Here is a 24,650-nt window from a genome sequence, read left to right as displayed (position 1 = left end):
AATTAATTATTTCTTAGTTCTTGCTCACACTCAAACACACATCATACACTCAGACACATACAAAACAACCAATGAGGTAGTTTCTGATTACAATAGACTGAAATTTAGTCCGACCAAATATTCCCTTTTCATCTCCACACAATTGAAGACAATAATTGCAACGTAATACGCATATTTTCGACTTTAAAATCCCTCAATTTCGGTTATTTAAAACTCACATTATTAACCGATCAATCATCGAATTTAATTGCTGTCGTAAAATGCTAGCTTTTGTTTCCGTTGACGTTAACGAAATGCGAGCCATTGTTGAGAACAACAGCCTACATACATACATATTATAGCGCCACTGAGTTAATAGCGGCACTCACGAAAATAAACAAACTGACCCGAACAATGTTGTAACTTATTTAGGCAACCCACAAATAAATGCCAACCAAATGCAAAGGATACTCGTATGTCAATGACAGGGCTATTTCAACATCATTTTAATTTTGGAAGACCTAAAGTTGATACAACGGAAATTACATTTTAGGATCACACACTTACTGGCAGTTTTTGTAATGTATTCGAATATTAATGATAACAGCTATGTTTCACATTTATTAGTACACTACGATAGTATTATATTTGTTCTTCATTATTCTATATAGGTATATCTATATCTTATACAAGGATTGTATTATTATGATTTTTACAAATTTAGGTATAAAAGTCGTAGAACAAAATGGATCAGTATGATGACCCCTGAATCTTTCCCTGTATTAACTTAGGTATCTTCATCTGTTACCCCTAAGTAGCTTTCTTTTAGGGTGTAGGCCTTTTGCCTGTATTATTTTAGAGGGCCCGTTCTAGAGCCCATGCCAAATTAGACTATTTATTTGTACACCAAAAAGAATAATACAATTAACAAGTTGTTACTTAAATGGTACAAAAGGCAGCCTTATCACTTAAAGCGATGTCTGCCAGACAACTTTTGGATGCATGGGATAAGAGATTAATATGTGCAGGGCGAGGAGTCAAACTTTCCGGAACCATAAACACACCTCGTCGCCAATAATATATCTGTAAGGAAGTGGCGCCCAACTAGGGACTTGGTGAAGATGATGTTGGCGCCCAGCGCGGGGCCCCGGTCCCACGGTGGGCGCCACCGCTCGCGCGAGGCTGCCCGCGGCTCGGCTCGCTGTGACGTCACACAGTCGATACCGCGCTCCACGCATGCGTCACCTCCTCGCACAATCCTCCTCCGAGCGATTGACCTTACAATTCTCAACCTATAACTGCTGATTTATACTATTTAGCAGCGTTAAAAGATGCTCATTATTAATTTTGTAATGAATTTACAGTCACTACTGAGAATGTTTGGAGTATAAATTAATTTAATTCCACCGGGAGAAGGAGTTGAATTACAGACCGTTACCTTTTATGAAATTTTTATGGCGGTTCAAGCCATTTCTAAACATTAGATACTTACTCAGTACTCATAAAAGGCATTAAGTGTAGACAATTTTCTCGTAGCCCAGCAGCCTCCCGCCCCGCTCCCCCGCGCCCCGCGGCCCCGCCCCACCCCGCAGTCGCGCGCCGTTCGCCGACCGCACCGCACGTGCCGCACCGGCCACCGCCAGTACTCGAACACGTGACGCGAACACACCGCGATAGTTCTGTTCAGTGATATCATTATAACTCCTGTAAACAAGTGCTACCTACAGTGACCAGTGTGCCATGCAGCGCGCTCGTGCGGCGGCCGCGTGAGTCGCGCGCCTCGCCGCCGCTACTTGAGGATTGTAGCAGTTGGAGAACACTTCAGAATCATCAGCGACCAAAAATACATTTGCCAAATGTAAGTGTTACAAATTTAATCACAGAATAGGTGGATAATCGGTCAAACAACACGTGGATTTGTCTCTACGTTGCCGTCTTGGATTTGCGTAGTTATTATAAACTTTATTCCTTGGTAACCGATACTGTATTCCTAGGTAGGTACGAGTATACAATACAATCGACTGAAAGTTGCAATGGAGACTCAATTATATCGAGAGTTTATCAGGTAGATTCAGTTCTGTAGCTAGGAAACATTAGATAGTTTACAGACATAGCTACAGCCAATTTTGTTATGTCTTTCTAAATTATCCCAAAGGGTCGAACGACTGATAATACAATAGTAATAAGTGGAGTCCCCGCTGCCTTGCCAGCGCCAATGCCTTGCGTTCTATCACATCAGTATATTCTTGCAAGTAGTACGACGACGTCGCGACACATTCAGCTGAGCCCTGGCGACGTCGCGAGGAGTCGCCCCGTGTCTTCAAGGACACGAGCAGCGCGGGATTCGTCCCTACTGCACTGTAGTGGCTTCTCGGCATTCGAGTCTAGAATTATTAAGAACTAAGTTAAGCAAATAATCAAAAACAACTGTTCTATGTAGTGCAGTTGATATCCTGACTGCACGCAGTCATACAAATAACTGCATGCAGTTCTATATAGCAACAGTCACTGCGATGCAGTCTGCCTGTGCTCAGCTTTACTAACCCGATTACCCGAATATTGTTTAGTTATTCATAGAAAAGTTATAAGTAGGTCATTTTGCTATTTAAATGTTTACCCTGTTTAGTCCCTCTCTGTCAAAGAACAATTTGTTCAATAAATTATCAATAATAAGAATTCCATAAATCGTCATCGTTCATATATCTCAAATTCAAATTCAAATTCAACATATGAAATCCGTCACAATGTTTATTCCTACCTACTTATCTATAGAAACTGCGCTTCTGTCTGCTGATATCAAAGTTACTGATTGTGTTCGCCTCTATGAAGTTCAGTGTAACATCTATCTACGTATACATTGTGTATACCGTGTTACTTGGTACAAAATAACACTCAATCAAAAATATAATACATACAACAATAAAATTGTGTAATGGAGGTAGATGATTAAATCTAATCGCGAACCTTTTTATCGAAAAACCGACTATCTACCTATAGAATCTTTTAAAACAAGCTTTTAGTTTCTGAAGTGAATTATATACATTACATACAGCTATATGTATAAGTATTGTGCTGAGTTTTCAACTTTAGTACCTATCTAGCTCGCGTGTAACCGTCTCGCAAAGTTTCGTCGGTAGCCCGAGCGTGTCTTCTGAATGAGAAGCGCCGCCGCCACCGTGCACCCGGGAGCTTCAGTTGGAGACTCCGAATACACTTTGTCAACTTTCACATTTTGAATTCACTTTATCATCAGTCTACCTACAGTATTTTTGTTTCTTTAATGTTCTACATAAAATTAACTACCTGTTTGGGGTTGAATGAGATTTTTTAGATTCTTGTTTAGATGTGTTCTCTGCACCAGGAACTCACAAGCGAGGATCTCGTTAAAATCCCCGTGACCCGCCCATGCTATATCGAATAACCTATCGATACGTGTCAACATAATTCGGGATCGCAGCTCTGAATGAAGTACTACGTCATACGAGACAAGTATTCTCCATCGGTCATGTCATGGCGTGATACAAAGTCACTGGGTCGTAGTGACTACGAACAATTTGACATGTATCGATCCGTAGTTCGACTCGATTGCTTGTATGAAAAAATCAACTCCTTCCCTCAACGTAAGTACAGTAGGGGGGAGACTAAATAACTCATACGTTTGACGGTTGTTGGATTCAAGTTGAACATTTCTATAAACAGGGTGTGAAGTGGATACTGCTCGCTGCTGCACACATGCCCATGCGGAAGCTCCATTCATCTTTTTAGTTTATACGGACTATAAAGAAGTAATAAATGGCCATGGCTGTTTGACATGCGCTATTATTTCTGCTATTTTGATCCAAAAATACTTAAATTTTTCCCTGCTTCCACTGTTAGCATGTGTGGCATTGAATTACAGATATATCCTCTTTATAGATAGGATAAACAAGAAGGTTTTTTGAATTTTTTAACTAGGTTCCATTTAAAAACCGCCAGCGATATCAAGAATGTAGTCAGAGAGAGCCGCGTGTACTCTGCTGCTGCCAACTGCTACTAGTTTGTCTCTCGACACTGAAATTACCTGTAACTTGATGCTAATACAATATCGGTATGGAAACGTACAATTAAATCGAATATTGATTGTTTGGCCTGATATTGTGGTATTACCATTCAAATATGCTAATGGGCATATTACCGAAATAGCTAGATAATTGCCCAGTTACTGACATGTAGAAATGTAGAATTATTACGTACTTATTATGTATTTAGATCCATTTATTTTTTAATTGTCACGCCTCATTATGTGGATATTGGTTTACATTGGAGTAATTAAGGTAACCACGATTTGATTTTACATGGTGTACTTAGATATAAAATTACTTTACATTACAAATTAACTATAGCATATTAATTATTATGTATTCGATATTCCATAACTACTAACAGTAAATAGCACGCAAAAGCATTTTAAAGTTTTTACGTTATTATCATCACCGTATTGTGATAACTTGATAGGTGATAACAATATTTTTGTTTGAAGCGTAGAATAAATAAATTTAATGAAGCTTGCAGTGCACTCGCGGAGCAACACTGATCAGTTAACAAATAGCTTTTCATTGCCTTTCAGCAGCCACAAAGTATCTCTGCATAGTCAACAAATATCAGTGAAATGTAAACAATCACACGTACATGCTGCCTACTAGTAGGTACCTAACTTTACTACTGAGCAGATTCTAATGATTAAAATTATTCGGATATAATCGAAACGAGGTCATCCCAAAACTAGCGTGCCTAAACAATGCCGATGCAAAACTAGACCTATAACATAGACCTACTACCTATTACTATTTAATAGAGATGAAGAAAAGCATATTTAGCGAAAATATATTATTAGAGATATGTATCGTAGTTTCTTTCTGAATAATCGAAGTAGTACTGTTTGTATATTTAATAAAATATATTTTAAAGCATAATACTTAAAGTTTCGCTGCAGTGGTTCACTGCTAGTTTAGTTCTTCTTCTCCTTAGACAGAAAGAGCCCCCCCTTATCCGAACGGAGAGTAATTTGTAAAAATTGACGTTCATCAGAAAATTTTATATTTGTACGATGAATAAAAAAAATTGAGTTTGAGTTTGAGTTTGAGTTCATTAATCCGTATTGCACAATAATCTATTCATTAGATTTTTATTGCATTCACGCGCCGCAATTTATGTTTAAAGTTTCTGCAATCTTTGCAATAATTTTCTAAGTTTTCTGATGCCTCTAAAACCGATGTTATTGTGTTTCTTTTCTCTCGCAATATTTGGCCAAAGCTTTGTGGCTCAAACAGACTGTACCCAATTTCAAAACACACGGTATAGAGACAAATTGAATCATAAAGAGTGATATCGTAGGTATGTTGATACGACCTCGAAAACTTTTTGATATAGAAGGCTCTCGGATAATAGTATACCTACTTACCTAATATAAATAAATACTTAAGTAAATGTGTCAGTGGGATGCAAACAGCCAGCAAATAAATATCTAAATACGCTTGGAGGAATGGCCGAGGTGATCACTCAATGTCGTCGTTTAAACAGTCGATTTAGATTCCCCGGAGCCGCCCCCCCCCCCCGCTGCCGCTGCCGCCCCCGCCCCGCCCCGCACGGCTCGACGGAATCCAGGTGCTGACTGAAAACCAGCTTATTGCGGCTATGCTGAAGAGTACCTAGTACTTGCCACTAAAATTAGACACAAGTAAAACAGGATGTTGGGTTTTTTTTTTTTTTTTTTTTTTAAAGATTTTATTATCACTCCACAGACTTTATGTCCGTGCCTTGATGCCCAGGATGTTGGGTTTAGCGCTGTACAATATCGTATGATTTTATGTCAATACCAATATAAATAATATTATAAAAAATATTTCGTCATATTTAGGCGTTTGACATACTTACTCTTGTTCAACAATTTGAACTGCTTGGGTCTGGGATGTGCTAACAATATTTACTAGAGATGTTTCATTAGGACATATATATAGCGTTATAAATGAAGAACTTATTTAGTTTGTTTTAATTATTTATTAGTTTATATTAATAAATATATATGTGGGGACGTCTCACACACGGCCATCCGACCCCAAGCTAGGCAGAGCCTGTGTTGTGGGTATCGGACAGCTGATATATCTACACGAATATATAGATAGATACATATTAAATATAAATATGAACACCCAAGACCCGAGTACAAATATCTGTCTTTAAACAAATATCTGCCCCAGCCGGGAATCGAACCCGGGACCTTCGGCATAGCAGTCAGGGCCACTAACCACTACGCCATTCGACCGTCTATTAAATTATTAAGTTAAGTTATTATTTCATATTAAATTACTAAGCTATTAAGCGAGGAAACGCAGCCAGCCTTTATTTATTTATTTATTTATTTATTTATTGGCACGTCAACAGCACACACTACAAACATTGAATTAAAATTAAGTTTATAATAGTGTAGGTCCGAAGTGTGCACACATAACAGACATGCACAGCATTTACAAATAATGTATTAAATTAAATTACAAAATTTAGGCAAAAAACATGCAATATTAATTAACTATTAGCCTTTTGGGCACCTTTCCCAGTGACGATGACGGTGTCAAATAATTATCATCTATTTACTTCGGTAGGTACTAATTACTATTATATAGTTTTAGGCAGGTATGCATATAAGTAAATCTATTTACAAGATGTTAATACTCAATTATTCTATTCTATTCTATTCTCTGTGGGGGTACCTGCACCTGGCTCTCTCGAATGGAATCTTTGTGCATATCCCCAAGGTCTAAACTGCCTTCCTAAGCTTGGACCATTTTTCCCACCACGCTGGTCCACTGCGGGTTGGTGGGTTCACATATCTAGATGTGCTAAATCTAGATATGCAGGTTTCCTCACGATGTTTTCCTTCACCGTAAGAGCGATGGTATACATTGAACTTAAATTCAGGAAAGAACTCATTGGTACATGTCAGCGCCGGGATTCGAACCCGCATCTCTGGCGTGAGAAGCGGGCGCTTACCCGACTGAGCTACCACCGCTCCAATACTCAATTAATTATTAAGTAATACAGTTAGTGCCAATTTCTCCATAGTCGGTTATTTAACCGACAGGGATTGATTTATTAATTATACGTCATCTCCATATAAAATTAATGACAGGTGTGTCAAAAGTCAACCACTACTCCCTGGTTATACTCTAACCGACTATGGAGAAATTGGCACTTAATAAGTTACTTTTACATAACTAGTAAGTACTTTCATCATTAGAATTTTAGACATGGTACTTGTTATTTGGACTGAAGTCTATTCTTTTGATACTAAATTGAAAACATCAATTTGGATTAACTTGAAACTTGCACTTGTCAATTCAGTAGGTATCTGAAATAAAATAATAGACTTTAGCTAATAACAACATCATTCCGATCGAAAGGCTTGAAATTCTTGAAACCCAGAGACATTAAAAAGAGCAACTGTTTCTGCGATTCAATGCAAGTATTATGTCTTACATGAATCAAAATCACTCCCAAATCGATAAGACGATACACGGTAAGTGCACAACCAACATACATACAGCTGCCTCACACAGTCACTCAGATTGCTAAAGTTTCACTCTGCCGGCTGTAGTGTATGCATAGATCTGCGCTAGTTGCCAGTTGTGGATGAGGTTATAGCTCCGTCTCTCATCGGGTAGTTATTCAACTGTTTCGTGGGACGCCCCCCGCGCCCCCCGCGCCCCCGCGGCCTCGTCGTATCGATGACGATGAATTTAATTAAACTTTTAATAGTGTTTGAAGGGAACTGGTGGGAAGTTATTCTGCTCGTGTTGTGTTGTTGCGCCGGCGTGCGGTTTGCTCGCAATTGGCTTCAACATTCACGAGGTAGGAAACCGCTTGCTCATGTAATTGAGTAATAGAGGGTGGTCCGGGCAGTTGCCGACACGTCGGCCGGGGCTCGGGGGCCGGGGCTCGGGGGCCGGGGCGAGCCACGGGGGCAGGTCGCACCTGTGTTGTGTATGTGTATGGTTTTTGTAACAGAAACACTGGCGAATTTTAAACATGAAAGTTTGTTAGTATAGATAGATGGATGGATTTTTGTTATTGTTTCATTGGAAAATTTATGGAGCAATTTTCATGACATTTTGGTGTGCAGGAAGGTTTCTATCCTGGAACTCCCAGAGGAAAACATTTTAAGGTGAAACTCGCGCGAAAAAATAGTTTCATATACATTTTTATCCCTATAAAATAAACAACGATGATCTGATAAGATAGGGTTTCCTATTACTTAAAGGACCTAAATCTAACGCTTTATTGATGCGAGGTTTTGGAGGCATCTGCTGTCCTGTTCGCGTTGATTGATTTCACTTACCCCTTCAGTAGCAGCGACGTAGATATTAGTGATACTTACGCGCGCAAATTAAATTGAATAATATAGTAAATTATGTTTAAGTATTAGATAGTTATCTACAGAAATATTCATTATTGTTCAATGTATGATAATACCTGATAATATGATAATACAAAATGACAAACCACATACTTACAATTACATATAAAACAAGCCAATGGATGGATGGCGACGCAGTAAGCGGCTGCGGACGCGGGCTCAGATACCATCTCACGAGAGTTACGAGCACCCACACCCGCAGGGGTCACTCTCGGGCAACGAACAATACAACGAGATAGCCAGACGGGAGAGACGCGCTGCTGTTTTGTTTTCCTAAGCTTTGGAAAGCATTTCTCGTTTGTTCGTTCGTTGATTTAGAGATTGACCCCCCAGGACGCGGGGGCCGCTCCAATCGCGCATACCAGCTCTCATTATTTAGTTTTTGTAGTGTTAGAGTATGGTTCTGTACGAGATGTATGATGCTGCGAGAAGTAGTACTACCGAGTAGCAGTGCAAACTACATTCATCTATCATCTTTTATTGCCATCAAGTGAACATTAATTAATAAGCATCACATAAAACTTGATACCCATGCAGCATCATGGGCACTGTAAACAGTGATAATATTGTGTGCTCTTACTAACTCTTTTCTTTATGAATATTTACAGCTACAGTGGCATACGTTGACGTATACTCTATGCTAATGTACTTGCAGGTTGTAGCCAGCTAATGTTACAGTTCGTTTCAAGCAACTTGAACCGAACCTCAGCTGGCGGGGATTTCGCTAGTTAGTTTATTTTACATTAGAAAAGTCCAATAGCTTAACTTCCCCGTGCGTAAATATTCATAGTGAAAATTTATTCAGAACTATGTTCTAGGTGTGGGCAGCCAACCGCCGATATTTAAATAAGGACCTTTAGTCGTAGATGAGATTGTAAACAAACTGTTTACTACAGTTGAATAAAGTAAACGAAAGTCTATTTACACAGTTCCCACTCAACAAAATGTAGTACAAGCTAATTTAATCAATAAATGGAACGAATTCCTACAATTTGGAGTCTGGAGGGCTCTTAGTGTAAAGTTTATTTCATTAGTCGCTCCGCCGGGCGGGCGGGCGGCGGCGGCGGGGCGGGCGGGCGGCGCGTGTGAGCCGGGCTTGAGGCGCTAGTGGCTGTGACCTCGATACTACACCAGCAGCTTCTAATACTTACCTACAAATCTAGGTATCGTGTCTAGCATGATCTAAAACCATAATCTAACGATCACTGCACCTGCCTTATGTATGGGGTTGTGGTATTTAAGAAATTTAATATCACTATTATATATACCTATACTCGTAGGTACTTACTTAAGTACTCTTTCATTTTAAGCTCTCACGCTAACTTAAATATTGTGTTGCAGGCGGCGGCGGGTGGCCCGGTGAGGCATGGCGGCGCTGCTGGCGCTGCTGCTGCTGGGCGCGGCCCGCGGCGACGCCCCCTCCCCCGCGCCCCCCGCGGCGGCGCCCACGGAGGCGGAGGGCGAGGCGGCGTGGCGCGAGCTGTGGGCGGGCGCGCTGGACGCGCTGCACCGCGAGCCCTCGCTCAACTCCACGCGCGAGGACGTGCCCGTGCAGCTCGGCGGCGTCGCCTTCCTGCACTGCCCCGTGCGCGACCTCGGCGAGAGAGGGGTACGTCGTGTTCACTGTAGCTGTAGTTAATTGCAGCATGCCTAGCATGTGCTCAAGATAAGAAGACAAAAGTTTTCCGCGCGCTCGTTCTCGAGGTAACGTCACGCAGCTGTTGTGGAGCTGCCCTTATTTGTATCCGTCTATACTCTTGAATTATCCAATATACTCAGTCTTAAAGCAACCGGCGTTTCACTCAGATGTCCCCGTAGCGACAACCCTTATATGGCGACCTTGCCAGTCGGCGCGACTCGCGTCGCGTCCTGTCCTGTATTTAGTGCGGAGATAAAAATAATTAAATAATAATTAATGGCGGAATATTAAAGTGAAATAGTTAATTAAATTAAATGGTGGCGTGTACCTAGTTATTTTGGGACTATCCGTGAAAATAATCGTGATCGTAATGTTTGCATAATACTATATTATTTTTTTTCAATGAACGAGACATAAAGAAGAAATAAAATCATGGGGAAGCCTCAGTCTAAGGAAGAAATAATAATAGCGCAGAACGCAGCGGGTTCGAATGCTTCTTCATTAGAGGAAATTAAAACCCATCTTAGTACGACCAATGTAATCCTAACTGCAATGATTATCATGTTCCTGTTTGCTGGGTGTCTCTTCATGGCGAAATTATACAAGAGCTGCCATACAAAGTGGATTCGGCGTGAACTGAACAGCGGGCATTTGCGGCGTTCGGTGTACCGTCGTCGTGGCAATCCGGACCACAAGGAAGATGGTTTGGAGCAAGTGTGAACAGACCAATAAAAATTTGCCAGTTAAAGTGATCGCGTAAAATTCGTAAATTAGTGCATCAGGGTATTCCACGCGACCGTCGGTTGATGTATATGGGCGGCTGCGACATTCCGATGCCCATATGGAGATTAAGTGGTAAACATGGACTATAAGGTACCGATTTTAATTAATAATTAAACTCTAAGCTATTGTTATTTTAAAGTAGACTAAAGTGTAGGTATAAAAATGGTCAACTATAATTTGCCATGGCAGATAAGCTTAAAAATATTATATATAAGTTAATAAAAGATAATCTTGTAAAATTAAGTCAGGCTAGAAGAACGCCAGAAACTTTAAAAAATAAATATGATGAAGCTTCTAGAGTATATGCTGAATATGTCAAGTGCTCGGAATTAATAGATGAGCAAATATGTAATAGCGAGATAAAAGGTTCCGATATCATAGAGATAAAAGAAATTTGTGTTAGGATAAATACAATATATACACAAATTCAGGAATTTTGTTCAGTAAGTAGTACAAAAGAAAGTCAAGAAATGGAAAAATTTGATTTAAAAACGGCTGTGGCCTTGCTGCCGATTATTGACAGTAGTGAAAAATCTGTAATGCAGTTAATATCGGCTATTGAAATGTATGCGTCATTATTACAAAATGATGGTAAGCTGACGTTGATTGATTTCGTCCTCAAAACGCGTCTTTCAGAAAGCGCAAAACTTAGGCTAGCATCTAGTTATACATCAGTTTCTAATCTAGTAGAAGACATGAAAAAACATTTATTGGTCCAAAAATCTTTCACCGCTCTTCAGGCGAGGTTACTTCGTGCGTCACAAAATCAAAAGACCATAGAAGACTATGGAAAAGAAATAGAAAAACTTTTTGTTGACCTAACTATTTCGCAAGCCGAAGGAGACCCAACTAAGTTTGAAATTCTAAAGCCAATTAATGAAAAACAGGCTATCAAGCGGTTCTCAGACGGATTGCGAAATGGTCACCTAAGCATAATTATCTCAGCACGAAATTATACGTCATTAAAAGACGCAATTCGTGGCGCCAAGGACGAGGAGATATCGTCGGGACCATCAGACGGCGCGATAATGCGATATGACCAGGGTTACAGGCCAAATTACCAACGTTTTCAGCGCGGACAGCAGAGAGGGTATTCCCACGGACGAGGCGGAAACAGCAATCGCGGGGATCCACCGAGTCAGCAATGGCGTGGATACTCTACCAATCGGGGCCGAAGCCGGGGATATTTCCCTAGGCACCAGGGCAGAGGCGCAAGGGGTAAGTCATTCCCTAGCAACCTGAGTCGAGACCATCATGTACATTATGCTGATGACGCAGTTACGCCGCCAGAAGAAAATTTTCCAGAACAATCAGGCGAAAACAGCATGTTTTTTCGTCGGTCATGCTAATATTTGTGCATATAATAGTTATAACAATGTAATATTAGACACCAATCGACAGAGTCATAATTGGCTCATAGACACTGGCGCGTCGCTTAGCGCCATAAAGTACGAGAAATTGAGACATCATAACATTCCAATCCATAATGGAAAGGTAAGAATAAACGGAGTGTGTGGTGAACTTTATTCTGAAGGTTTTGTTTATCTAACACTTGCCTTTGAAGGAAAGGAATTCGTACACAAGTTTCACGTGTTTAAGAACTTGTGCTGTAAATGTGATGGAATTTTAGGACTTGATTTTATAAGCAAGTACAATGGAATTTTAGACTATGAGTTAAATATATTTTCACTAAAGAATAATAATGAACGAACTTATATACCGTTGCAAATGGGTAATATTGGGTTAAATAACTACTTAACAGTACCGCCGCGATCAGAGTCAATACATTTCGTGTCAACTTCAATGAATGAAGATTGTGTGGTTTATCCAAGTCAACTGAGTGAAGGTGTTTTTATGGCCGGTTTAGTAGTGAGTCCGGTAGATGGAAAAATACCTATAAAAATTTTAAATACAAGGAACAGCGAAATTAAATTGAGTTTTTTCAAACCACAAGTAGGTTCACTAGCGGAGTATGATTTATTAAGCTATGAAAAACCCGTAAATAATGCTGAACGTGTAAAGAGAATGTTTCATGAATTAAATTTGAAAGGATTGAATGGGGAAGAACAGATGGAAATAGAAAAAATATGTGCCAAATTTTCGGATATTTTTCATTTAGATGGAGATAAGTTAACAACCACCAACATTTTTGAACAAAAAATACAGTTAAAACCAGACACGGATCCAGTTTACACAAAACAATATCGCCTACCTAAATTTCAGGCGGGTGAAATTAAAAAACAGTTAAGAAAAATGTTGGACGATGACGTCATAGAAGAAACCAAGAGCCCGTGGTCCAGCCCTATTTTACTCGTACCTAAAAAATCAGTTTCAGAAGAAAAAAAGTTTAGGCTTGTAATAGATTACCGAAAATTGAATGAAAATATTGTTGATGACCGTTTCCCTTTACCTAACATTCTTGACATTCTCGACGCCCTAACAGGCTCTGTTTACTTTACCCATTTAGATTTATTTTCTGGTTATTATCAGGTGAAATTAGATGAAGAAAGTAGAAAGTGCACTGCATTCACATTTGATAAACAATACCAAATGAAACGAATGCCAATGGGATTAAAAATAAGCCCCAGTGCCTTTTCACGAGTAATGACAGTTGCCTTATCCGGATTAAATTACGAGAAATGCCTAGTATATCTTGATGATTTGATTGTTTTTGGGAGAAATTTATCAACACATAATAAAAATTTAATAGATGTATTTTACAGACTAAGAGAAGTAAACTTGAGGTTAAATCCGAAAAAGTGTGAGTTTCTAAAAAAGGAGATCGTTTATTTAGGTCATGTAGTTACGCCAGACGGAGTTAAACCAGATCCCGGTAAAATTCAGGCACTAACTGACTACCCGGTACCGAAAACAGTAGATGAGGTAAAAAGATTTGTGGCCTTTAGTAACTATTATCGGCGTTTTATTCCAAATTTCAGTGAAATTGTAATACCTCTAAATAAATTATGTAAAAAATATGCAACGTTTATTTGGGACAGCAGTTGCCAAGAATCATTTGAAACATTGAGACAGTCACTTTCAACACCCCCAGTTTTACAGTTTCCAGATTTCTCACCAGAAAACGAGTTCCGTTTACAAACAGACGCTTCAGGAAGGGCTATAGGCTCGGTGTTAAGCAACAAAAACAATTTACCAATTGCTTACGCCAGTCGTGGACTCAATAAGGCAGAATTAAATTACCCGACCATAGAAAAAGAACTTTTGGCTATAGTTTGGTCAGTAAATTACTTCAGGCATTATTTATTAGGGAAAAAGTTTAGAATATTTACAGATCATCGACCTCTGGTATATTTATTCAATATGAACAACCCAAGCAGCAGACTAACTAAGTTCAGGTTAAAATTAGAAGAGTACGATTTTGAAATAGAGTATGTAAAAGGAAAGGATAATGCAGCTGCAGACGCATTATCACGAGTGTTGTTAACATCGGATGAACTGAAAGGAATGAGTGAGCATGTTGTGAGTGTTATGACAAGACGACAGAGGAGTGAACAACAGGAAAAAGAGGTTAAACAGAATATTACGGATGATAACATTTCCGAGGGTGAACGGTGTGCGCAGCCGGACATAGTCGAAATGGTTAGTAAGCCGAAAAATTCTGTAGAATTAGTGTTTACATCAAGGGAAAAGTTAGAAAGAATGATAGATAATGAAAGAAATGAATTGTTTGTTTATGATCCACAAAGGTTTACGATTTATACTTGCCCACAATCTCGATCATGTATTACGCGAGACGTATACGTGAGAGAATTTGAGCAGTTCTGTGAGAAAACAAATATAAAAGAAATTTATATAATGAAAAATAATAGTAATGATAAATATATACAATGGCTAGCCAACGATTGTAATAAAAGTAATAAATATAAACGGTCCGGACCGCGAATTTATATAATAAAAGAGAAGCAAAGAATCAATTCAAATGATGATAAATTAGTAGTAATGAATGATTTTCATATATTACCTACAGCAGGTCATGCAGGTATACGCAGAATGATTAATAATATAAAGAAGTATTACACATGGCCAAAAATGGAACAAGACGTCAAGGAATATGTTTCCAAGTGTAGTAAGTGTCAAACACAAAAACACTCGATACCGGTTAAAGAGCCAATGGTCGTTACAACTACGGCAACATCGGCTTTTGATAAAATATATTTAGATATAGTTGGGCCCCTAGTTAAGGATTATTTTAATAAAGTTTATATATTAACCATACAGTGCGAGCTTACCAAGTATGTGGAGGCTTATGCATTAGACAGTAAGGATGCTATTACAGTAGCGAGAGCGTTCGTGGAAGGTTTTATTCTTAGGTACGGTATTCCAAAAGAAATCGCAACCGACCGCGGAACTGAATTTTTAAATTCAGTCCTGAAAGAAGTGTGTGAATTGTTGAAAATATCGAAATTGACATCGACAGCTTACCATCATGAAACGATAGGATCATTAGAGAACTCGCATAAAACTTTAAATGCTTTCCTGAGAATACAAACAAACAATGAACTAAAATTGTGGAGCACATGGGTGCCATATTGGTGTTTTAGTTACAACACAACTGTCCATACTTCAACAAAATTTACTCCGTATGAACTTGTATTTGGTAAAATATGTAATATCCCAAGTAATTTAGTGAAACAGGTAGAACCATTGTATAATTGTGATAATTACCCAGCCCTAGTTAAATACAGAATACAAAAAGCTCAGGAGCAAGCTAGACAAAATTTGATACAATCTAAAATTATAAGAACAGAAAAAGCTAATCAAACCAGCAGAAGTGTAACATACAAGCCCAATGACTGTATTCTAATAAAAAATGAAACCGGAAATAAATTTGAAAATGTGTATAATGGTCCTTATGTTGTATTAGAAGACTTGTCACCGAATGTAAAAGTAATAAAAGATGGAAAAGTCGATATCGTGCATAAGAATAGAACAAAGTTATTTGTGAAATAGAAGAAACACATAATCAATGTAACCAATATAATCAGTGTATTCAATGTAATCAGTGTATTCAATGTAATCAGTGTATTCAATGTAATCAATGTAAACATAATCCATATGTTATAACAATTATTATAATGACAAACATAAAAGTATGTATTCTTTATGATTTAAAAAAAAAATGTAAGTTAGTAACTTTCTTTTTTTTTTTCATTTGCGTGGGTGGTGTTGTGGAGCTGCCCTTATTTGTATCCGTCTATACTCTTGAATTATCCAATATACTCAGTCTTAAAGCAACCGGCGTTTCACTCAGATGTCCCCGTAGCGACAACCCTTATACAGCGCTGAGCAAAACCTTTTGCCACGTCTTGTCTTACGCGTCTTGTGCCCCGTGCCTAGCATAGCCTAACTATACAAATCCTGGCATGCACCAATGAATTCTTATTATACAAATGCCTAGTCCACTTACGGTGAAGGAAAATATCGTGAAGAAACCTCCAACCCACCCTACCAACCCGTGTTACCTTCTAAAACGATTTTCCTATGTAGGTACATATTTATGAAAACATTCATTTTTATACCGATTCCGACGATTGACTGAAAGGGAATAAAATATAATGTTACCATTTACGTATCGCTTTCACGTGAATCTCCTACCCACCCATCCTCACTTGAAAAAGGGTACAAGTGCTTTCATACAAAGCGGTCCATTAAGATCTCCGTATCTTATTACAAGTGAGGCGTATACAGGGTGCCCGAGCGAGGTCACAGTCCGGTCTTCTAGCGTGTCGGTGTAGTGTCCCCGTGAAAGGATTAGTCACTCCAATGAGTTACGTTAGGATGTATAAGTGCTATAATTTACAGTTTATACGCCATTCGCAAAATTAGGAGTTCCGCGGTCACTTCTGAAAAAATCACGAACGTTTGGTGTTTCCTTTAAAAATGCGTATCATCATATGTGATTATTGTCCCTATATTGATCGGATACTAAATATTCTTAGAAAAATGTTTTTTTTAATAAACCACTACATACCCTGCTGAGGCCAAGAACAATATTTCTTTTGTTATCTTTCAGTAATAAATAAATAACTCTTTTTTAATTTACTATTGACATAGATTTATGTTGCGCTCAACGGCGGGCCCGTGGTTGGACCACCCTGTATAGTGCCACTGATGTAAATATAACCCATGGTCGACGAAGCCTACGCGCGGCGTGATTGATCGGATCTGCTGATGGCTTCATTAAACTTTAGGGACTCTCCATACGCCGATATCCGCCCAATTCATACAACAAGTGAACGTTTTCGATACGTGAACTTGATTACGGACGTGTATTATACAGTTATAGGACACAGCACATGTTACGTGAATAATTTTGCAAAGTATGAAGGATATTAGGTATGATGTATGATTGAGTCTCTAATGTGAATTTTGAATTCCACCCTGTATACTTAATCTGATTCAAATATAGGTAAATGTAGCGGCTTCCTTTGATCCTTTACAAACCATAGCCATAGGCAATCAGCGCAATACAATGAAATCAACATAATCTGGAATATTATACAATGAATATTAGATGTAGTGGTGCGTACCTGCCTGTTTCCGGGAACCGTAACGAGGTTACATACAACGTGAACCCGATATACTCGTGCCTTACCGAGAACTTTCACCTACTAGCGGAGAGGCGGCCGGTGCGAGCTACGAACTTACTACTTTTCTTTACTTACAACTTTTTTTAACAGCTAGGTATTTTCCCGATAAATAAATAAGTCTCTTCTAGTTAATAGGGTTTTAGGGATAAATAAATAAATCTTCTAGTTAATAGGGTTTTAGGGAAAAATAAATAAATAAATAAGTCTCTTCTAGTTAATAGGGTTTGAGCCCGGCGGCGGCGGCGACGACGGCGGGCTCGCCTGCACCCCCGCTCGCCCCCGCGCCCCCGCGCGCTGCTTCATCTTCACTCCACTCCATGTTCCTACACCCAGTTACCGAAACTGAGATTCTCAAAATAATAAACAGCCTAGGTAATAAAAACACATCTGGTGATGATGAAATTCCGTCCAAACTTCTTAAAAGCTGCGCCGATATTCTGAAATACCCCCTTACACGGTTAATTAACCAATCATTTAAAGAAGGAATTTTCCCTGAAAAATTAAAAATTGCTAAGATCATACCAATACCCAAAAACAAAAGGAGAAAAGATACAGACCCGGATAGATTCAGGCCCATTGCACTTCTCTCAGTCATATCAAAAATTTATGAAAAAGCCATGACTAATAAACTTAATACCTTCCTGGAAAAAAATAATTTGCTACATAAAAATCAACACGGGTTTAGAAAACGTCATTCAACTACACTAGCTGTTTATAAATACGAGTACATGCAAGAAATATATAACTACTTGAATGAAAAGAAATATGCCATAGGACTTTTGCTAGATCTATCTAAAGCATATGATAAGGTGTCACACAAAATACTACTTAGTAAATTATACGATTCAGGAGTGCGCGGAATAGCCCACGACTGGTTCCGTTCCTATCTCAAAAACCGACAACAATACGTTCAGATACAACATACCGACCTCCACGCCCAACAAATAGCTACAATAAAATCTACTACCGGCATAACCAACTGTTCAATTCCACAAGGAAGTGTCCTAGGATGCATTCTCTTTCTTGTTTACATAAATGACCTACCTAACCATATTAAAACCCATAATATACTGTTTGCTGACGATATATCAATACTACTCCAAAGTTCCACAGAAGATGACTGCAACAAACAATTAAAAGAAATTTTTCACCAAACTAAAAATTGGCTAGACTGTCACAACCTGGAAATTAACATCCTTAAAACAAAAATGATCCAATTTAGGCCATACCAAAAAGCTCCTATAGATCTGCAACTAGCTAATATAGAGAAAGTCAACACATTTAAGTTACTAGGCATACATTTAGATACTCATTTAAACTGGAAATGTCACGTACAAATAATTAAAAGCAAATTGTCCCAATTCATCTATTCTTTAGGTGTACTAAAAGTCAACACCAACATAAACACTGCTCTCACAGCATACTATGCATATGCAAATGCATGGTTAAGTTATGGCGTCATTCTATGGGGTGATAGTGTAGACGTACATGACCTATTTGTTCTACAAAAAAGATGTCTCCGGATCATAGCAAATCTCCAAAACACAACTAGCTGTAAACCATTCTTCATCAAACATAAAATACTTTCACTACCCTCATTATATATCTTCGAAATAGCCAAGTTTGTAAAGAACAATATGCAGTTATTTAAACAGGTAAACGAAGTCCATAAAATTAACACTAGGAACAAAAATCAACTGTCAGTGCCACAATCAAATATGCAAATTTTTAACAATAGCCCATATTTTAAATGCATAAAAATCTATAATAAACTTCCAACCTTCATTAAATCTGAATTAAACTATAATAAATTCATTTCCAAATTAAAAACTCTTCTAACAAAGAAATGCTATTACTCAGTAAATGAATACCTACTTGAAAACTGAAATAACTAACTATAAATACCTATATCTTTATTAATTATGAACAAAATATTTCAATAATTCTGTTATTAGTACCTACAATAATAATAATAATTAAGTTCCTACTTTTATGTTAAAGATTATAATATTATAAATGTTAAAATTTAATGTAGATTTTATATCTTTATTATGTAAGCAAATACCTTAAAATTTGTTACTTTGTATTACTTAGAATATTATTACCTAGATATAAGAATTAAACTTGCTATGCCCTACAGGGTACTATGTTAAGGACCATGTGTACATAATTTTAAGACCAATGTAAAACTTACATAGTTGCAATAAATATATTACTATTACTATTACTATTAGGTTATTAGGTTAAGTTAAAAAAATACCGTTTTGTTAGTCTGAAAGATACTTATTACTTTTAGTAGGTAGTAAAGCCACCAATTCTACTATTCCTATGTACGATGGCTAGATATATCTGACTTATCCTCCTTCCCCTCAGATCTCGTGGGTGCGGCGGCGCGACTGGCACATCATCAGCTCGGGCCTGTTCATGTACACCAACGACGAGCGCTTCCAGGTGAGACCGTCATGCTAGCCGGGACATAACATAACCTCACAGTGGCGCAGGGTCGTTATAGGGGAAAACCCGATGTGAAAAAATTGATTGGGAAATATCCTAATCCTGGGGTGCATCTGCATTATTAAATCAATTAATTTAAAAGGGAGGCCGATGGGAATCGTGTTGTAACCTCACAACTTTTGGACTTCGCTATAGAAACTTCTGAAAAGATTCTTGTATTGAAAGCTTCTTCAATCTTTTTACTGTTTAAACATGCATAAGTAATGCATCCATACTAATTTGGTATACAATGTGTCTTCAATATTCACTGGCGGAGTCAGTTCTGCGGGCTCGCACACATAAACACGATACGACGTCGCTTTCTCCCTTTGAGCATCTGAGCATGGAAAAGAGACGTTTTTACGACGCGACGTCGTATCGTGTTTATTAATGTGTGGGAGTCGGGAGCCCTACAGCGATATCTTAACTGTAATTGTGTAAGTGTAAATGTGTATGTAAACTCTGACTGGTTGGTTGTGCAGGTGCTGCACAGCGAGGGCTCGGACGACTGGATCCTGCAGATCAAGTACGTGCAGAAGAGAGACAACGGCACCTACGAGTGTCAGGTGAGACCTCACACATCTACAGATCATCAGCATAGTTAATAGACATCGTGTAGCTTGACAAACAACGAGAGCTTTCATGCAAACTTGGAGTAGGTACTCCAGTCATTGGAAACTACTATTTTAGGTATAAGAACGTTTCTAAAATCCACAGTTATTTTAACTTAATAGTCTGTCGGCTACTTACACATTCGGCAGTGATCCGTTTGATGGCCGGTCTACAGTCTGCCGGCAAGCGTACAGAAACGGGCTGCTGGCACACTTTGCTTCCATTAGAGTCTCATTAAAACCTCGTCCCTAGAGTATTTTTTAGCACATTTGCATTTTACCTAGGGACTGCAATCCCGCAAAATGCGGGATTTGTGTGAGGGATTGCAGTTCCTAATTTTACGCTTATAAATACCGTGCAGGTGTCGACGGGCAGCGGCGTGCTGTCGCGGCAGGTGGCGCTGCACATCGTGGTGCCCGAGGCCTTCATCCTGGGCGCGGACGAGCACCACGTGGACGCCGGCTCCGACATCTCGCTTGTCTGCATCATTGAGAAGGTACCTCTGTCTTCTTCTTACTGTGATGAAAGGATTAATCAGCAGATAAGTAGACAGTTGATCACTGCCCAGGGTGCACCTGAAGCTCGACAGTGTAGCTACGGTGCAGTTGCTGATTTGATTGATACGTATGATTCGCGGTATAGGCCCCTTTAATGCACCTCATCAGTCTTTAAATAGTAGTAGTAAGTATACCAGGACCAAGACTTCCATCTGTTTTCTGTACTATAGGATTATACTGATATCGGTGTCTATTGGTGCGATAGTGTGCATTGGGAGAATACTTATCCAGAGTTCATTTTATTATCATCATCATACGAATATAAAAGGACAGCTGAAAGGCCTCGCCGCGACTGTACAATCCTGTGTATTGCAGAGCCCGGTACCACCCCAGTACGTGTTCTGGTACCACAACGCGCGCATGATCAACTACGACGCGGCGCGTGGCGTGGCGGTGCGCACGGAGCGCGGCGGCAAGACGCAGAGCACGCTGGCCATCCGCCGCGCCGCGCCGCGCCACTCGGGCAACTACACGTGCCGCGCCGCCGACACCGAGCCCGCCAGCATACTGGTCTACGTCAGCGAGGGCAGTCAGTACCACACACAATACCATAATACCATTGCTCCCGCTATATTTCCTAGTCTATCTATGAAGGAGTCGGTTTTCTTTAAAAGGGGGTTTTGCAAAGGTTGAAAAATCTACTGTTCTCTACTTTACCTCTGTTAGATCTTGAAGAGGCTCGCTCTGCGCTAAAATATACCTGTTAAAAGTACCAATTTCAGCAATCATAGAACTACCGCTATAGGGGAAATGGAACTAGTCATCCACATTCTCTAGTACTTAACCAGTAGCAGTCTAGCAGTGTCTGTATCGGTGGGTGGTTGCAGGTGACAAGATGGCGGCGACGCTGTCCCGCAGCTCGGCGGCGCCGGGCCCGCGCCCCCCGCGCCCCGCCGCCCGCGCCGCCGCCCCGCTGCTGCCCGCGCTGCTGCTGGGCGCGCTGCTGCTGCTGGCGCTGGACCTGCTGCTGCCCACCGGCCTGGCCGCCTGGCTGCCGTTGCGATGAACACAGTGACATCACTCGGGCAGATGTCGTGAATGGCAGCCGTGGGGAGAAAACACAATACTTCTTAATTACTCAAGAGAAAACTTTGATTATTAACTTCAGAAAGTTAAAGCACTGTGCAACGTGTTTTGAGTATAAAACTTTTAATGATTGGATTATATTTATGCAAATAGGAATATGTGTTGGAAAATTGTCTTCAATCGCGAAGTGTTTTGAACAACTTGAACAGTAAATGTAGTCATGCGGAATATATGATAGGAAAGTTTTAATTTATGACCTTTCATTTCGCCGGAGTCGTTACGGGAAAATCTAAATTGCTTTGTTTACGGCACAAGTTAAAATTCATTTTCCGGATGTTATTTTATCTACCAATGTGCAAGTTTTATTAACGCAAAAACTGTTAGATTTGTGAGTTTCTAGGACACTGCACAAACACGCCACCCGCAGACGTTGCGTTATGATATGACGCTGCAGTCTGTAGCCGGAATCATTGTAATTTACGTATTGTAATAGAAGACGCCATTCTAGTCCCTGTGACACCGGAGCCGTTACAGGAGAAGTGGCCATTCGCTATCGATACCTGATCTGTGAAATTGTAAATAGTTTATTATTAAATAAAGTATAATTGAATGTTGGCGCCCGCCGCGGAGTCTGACCCCGCGGCGGGCGACTGTACTTATGTAAATAAATACAACATAGATATTGTTCGAACTGATGATTACCATTTAATGTCCATTTTGAAAACGCTCATTTATTAATAAGATACTCATTAAATCACGATGCCATTGAAATCGTCTAAATAAATGTCTTCGAGCTCCTCCAGCTGTATCTAGTTCTGTTGTTGTAAGTGAGTCATCAGGGATTACATTTTTATACGGACCCTTGTGGCTGCGCGGGCGTGTGGTGACGTCACGGGCGTGTGGTGACGTCACGCGCCGCACGCCGCGCAGCTCGACGGACCTCGTCCGGACGCGACCAAGTCGGGATGGCTGATGATGATGATACTACCGAGTGGTTAGCTCCCAGAGACACTTTTACTTCAGTGCACATTTATGTGGGGAGCAAGTTGTAAAGTTGCTGGTCTAACTTTATATGAGTGATCGCGGCCAGAGGTGGGTCTACATCCAAGTAGGTCTACGAATGCTCTCAGTCAGGCAGCGGGTGGTTAACGCAGAAACTGTAGGTCGAGGTCTAGACGAGGTCCACATCATTGTAAATATCTGACGACTGTCCTCATTCCTTCCATCAAATTGTTTAAATAAAATAAAATTTCGATCAACTTCATGTTTTTATTTCATTCCAATCGATTCCCTAAATAACAGATCTATTACTATCTACATAATTAAGAACCTCAGGTAAGTATGTAAGATGTAAGTATACATCTATGCCCTACCTACATACAGTGTAAAATACCGAAGTGGAAAGGAAACCATCCTGTTCTTTCTTAACTCTAAACATACATTCCACTAATTAAATTGGGGATCCATCCATCGATAGAGCAAGTCACAGCTGATGACCAGCACTTAATGCCTAAGTAATGAGTGTCTGAGTGAGCGCAGAGGAGACTGAGGAGCCACGAGGGACATCAGCGGAGCACCAATCACATCACAGCGGGCTGAAGTGTGTATGTGACCTGATTACTTACTCCAGCGCCCTCCTAGACCTCTCTGTGCACTAACTAGGTTGACAATGAAGTTAGGCAATTAATAATGTTTCTAGGTTCCTGCTTACTTTGCGTTAGCGCAAATATTTTTCTCAGTAGTAACTGGGTATGTATAGTTGTAGCGACTTCACTGAAGGTCATACATATATGGAAACTCTAGTTATATGTATAATAAACACTCACGGGCAATTAAATACTTCCGGTGAGAAAAGCACTATACTACTCCTAAACGGAAAAATCTAACTTCAGCAGAAGGCATCATTCTGCGATATTTAAGTTCATTTCGTGAGTGTATGTATATGATTCAGGTAGTGTTTTCAGAAGGGTATTAAAATTCCCATATTAATAATTAAATACAATATTTAGAAACCGAAATCATATTTTTTTTACAAATCTACAATGTGGAATAAGGTTCTTATGAGTTTTTTATCAGACAGTCTCCTTACTTATACAATTTAGAATTAAAATCCTTACCTAATGAATTATGCTGTAACGTATTTTATCATTCACATACCTCCCTACCTACCTGGTATTCACGTTATTTACCATTTCAATTAAAATACCCACCGAAGCAAGCATTTTCTTTGAGCTCCGTTTCTCCCACGCGGAGTGTAAGTAATAACGTCAATTCGTATCTTCAGTTTCGAAACCTTCAAATGTAGATGAAAGGATTCTTCGGGAAAATTAGCGAAGCAAATATCGACCACCCACGATCCTCCTGTATGCCTGGTGGCGTGTGCTAATTATAATGCTTGCTACAGTAGGCAGAAACATAATATATTTACTGAACAAATTAAATACGAAAATCTGTTGATTCATAATTTCGTTGATTGGTCAACATTCTATCTTTATAAACCA

General features: G+C 39.5%; 1 protein-coding gene across 1 annotated transcript; it reads left to right on the top strand.

The window, feature by feature from the left end:
• Positions 1–1,564: 1,564 nt before the first annotated feature.
• Positions 1,565–23,409, top strand: LOC105381682 (zwei Ig domain protein zig-8). The gene is made up of 7 exons (XM_038106083.2): positions 1,565–1,837; positions 9,770–10,037; positions 19,835–19,912; positions 20,437–20,520; positions 20,928–21,062; positions 21,439–21,652; positions 21,951–23,409. Exons 2-7 carry the CDS (start codon positions 9,795–9,797, stop codon positions 22,127–22,129), a joined length of 933 nt encoding a protein of 310 aa, XP_037962011.2. The 5' UTR covers positions 1,565–1,837; positions 9,770–9,794; the 3' UTR covers positions 22,130–23,409.
• Positions 23,410–24,650: the final 1,241 nt, after the last annotated feature.

Source organism: Plutella xylostella, chromosome 19 (genome assembly GCF_932276165.1).
Source record: "Plutella xylostella chromosome 19, ilPluXylo3.1, whole genome shotgun sequence".
NCBI lineage: Eukaryota > Metazoa > Arthropoda > Insecta > Lepidoptera > Plutellidae > Plutella > Plutella xylostella.
This window is presented reverse-complemented; position numbering and strand designations above follow the sequence as displayed.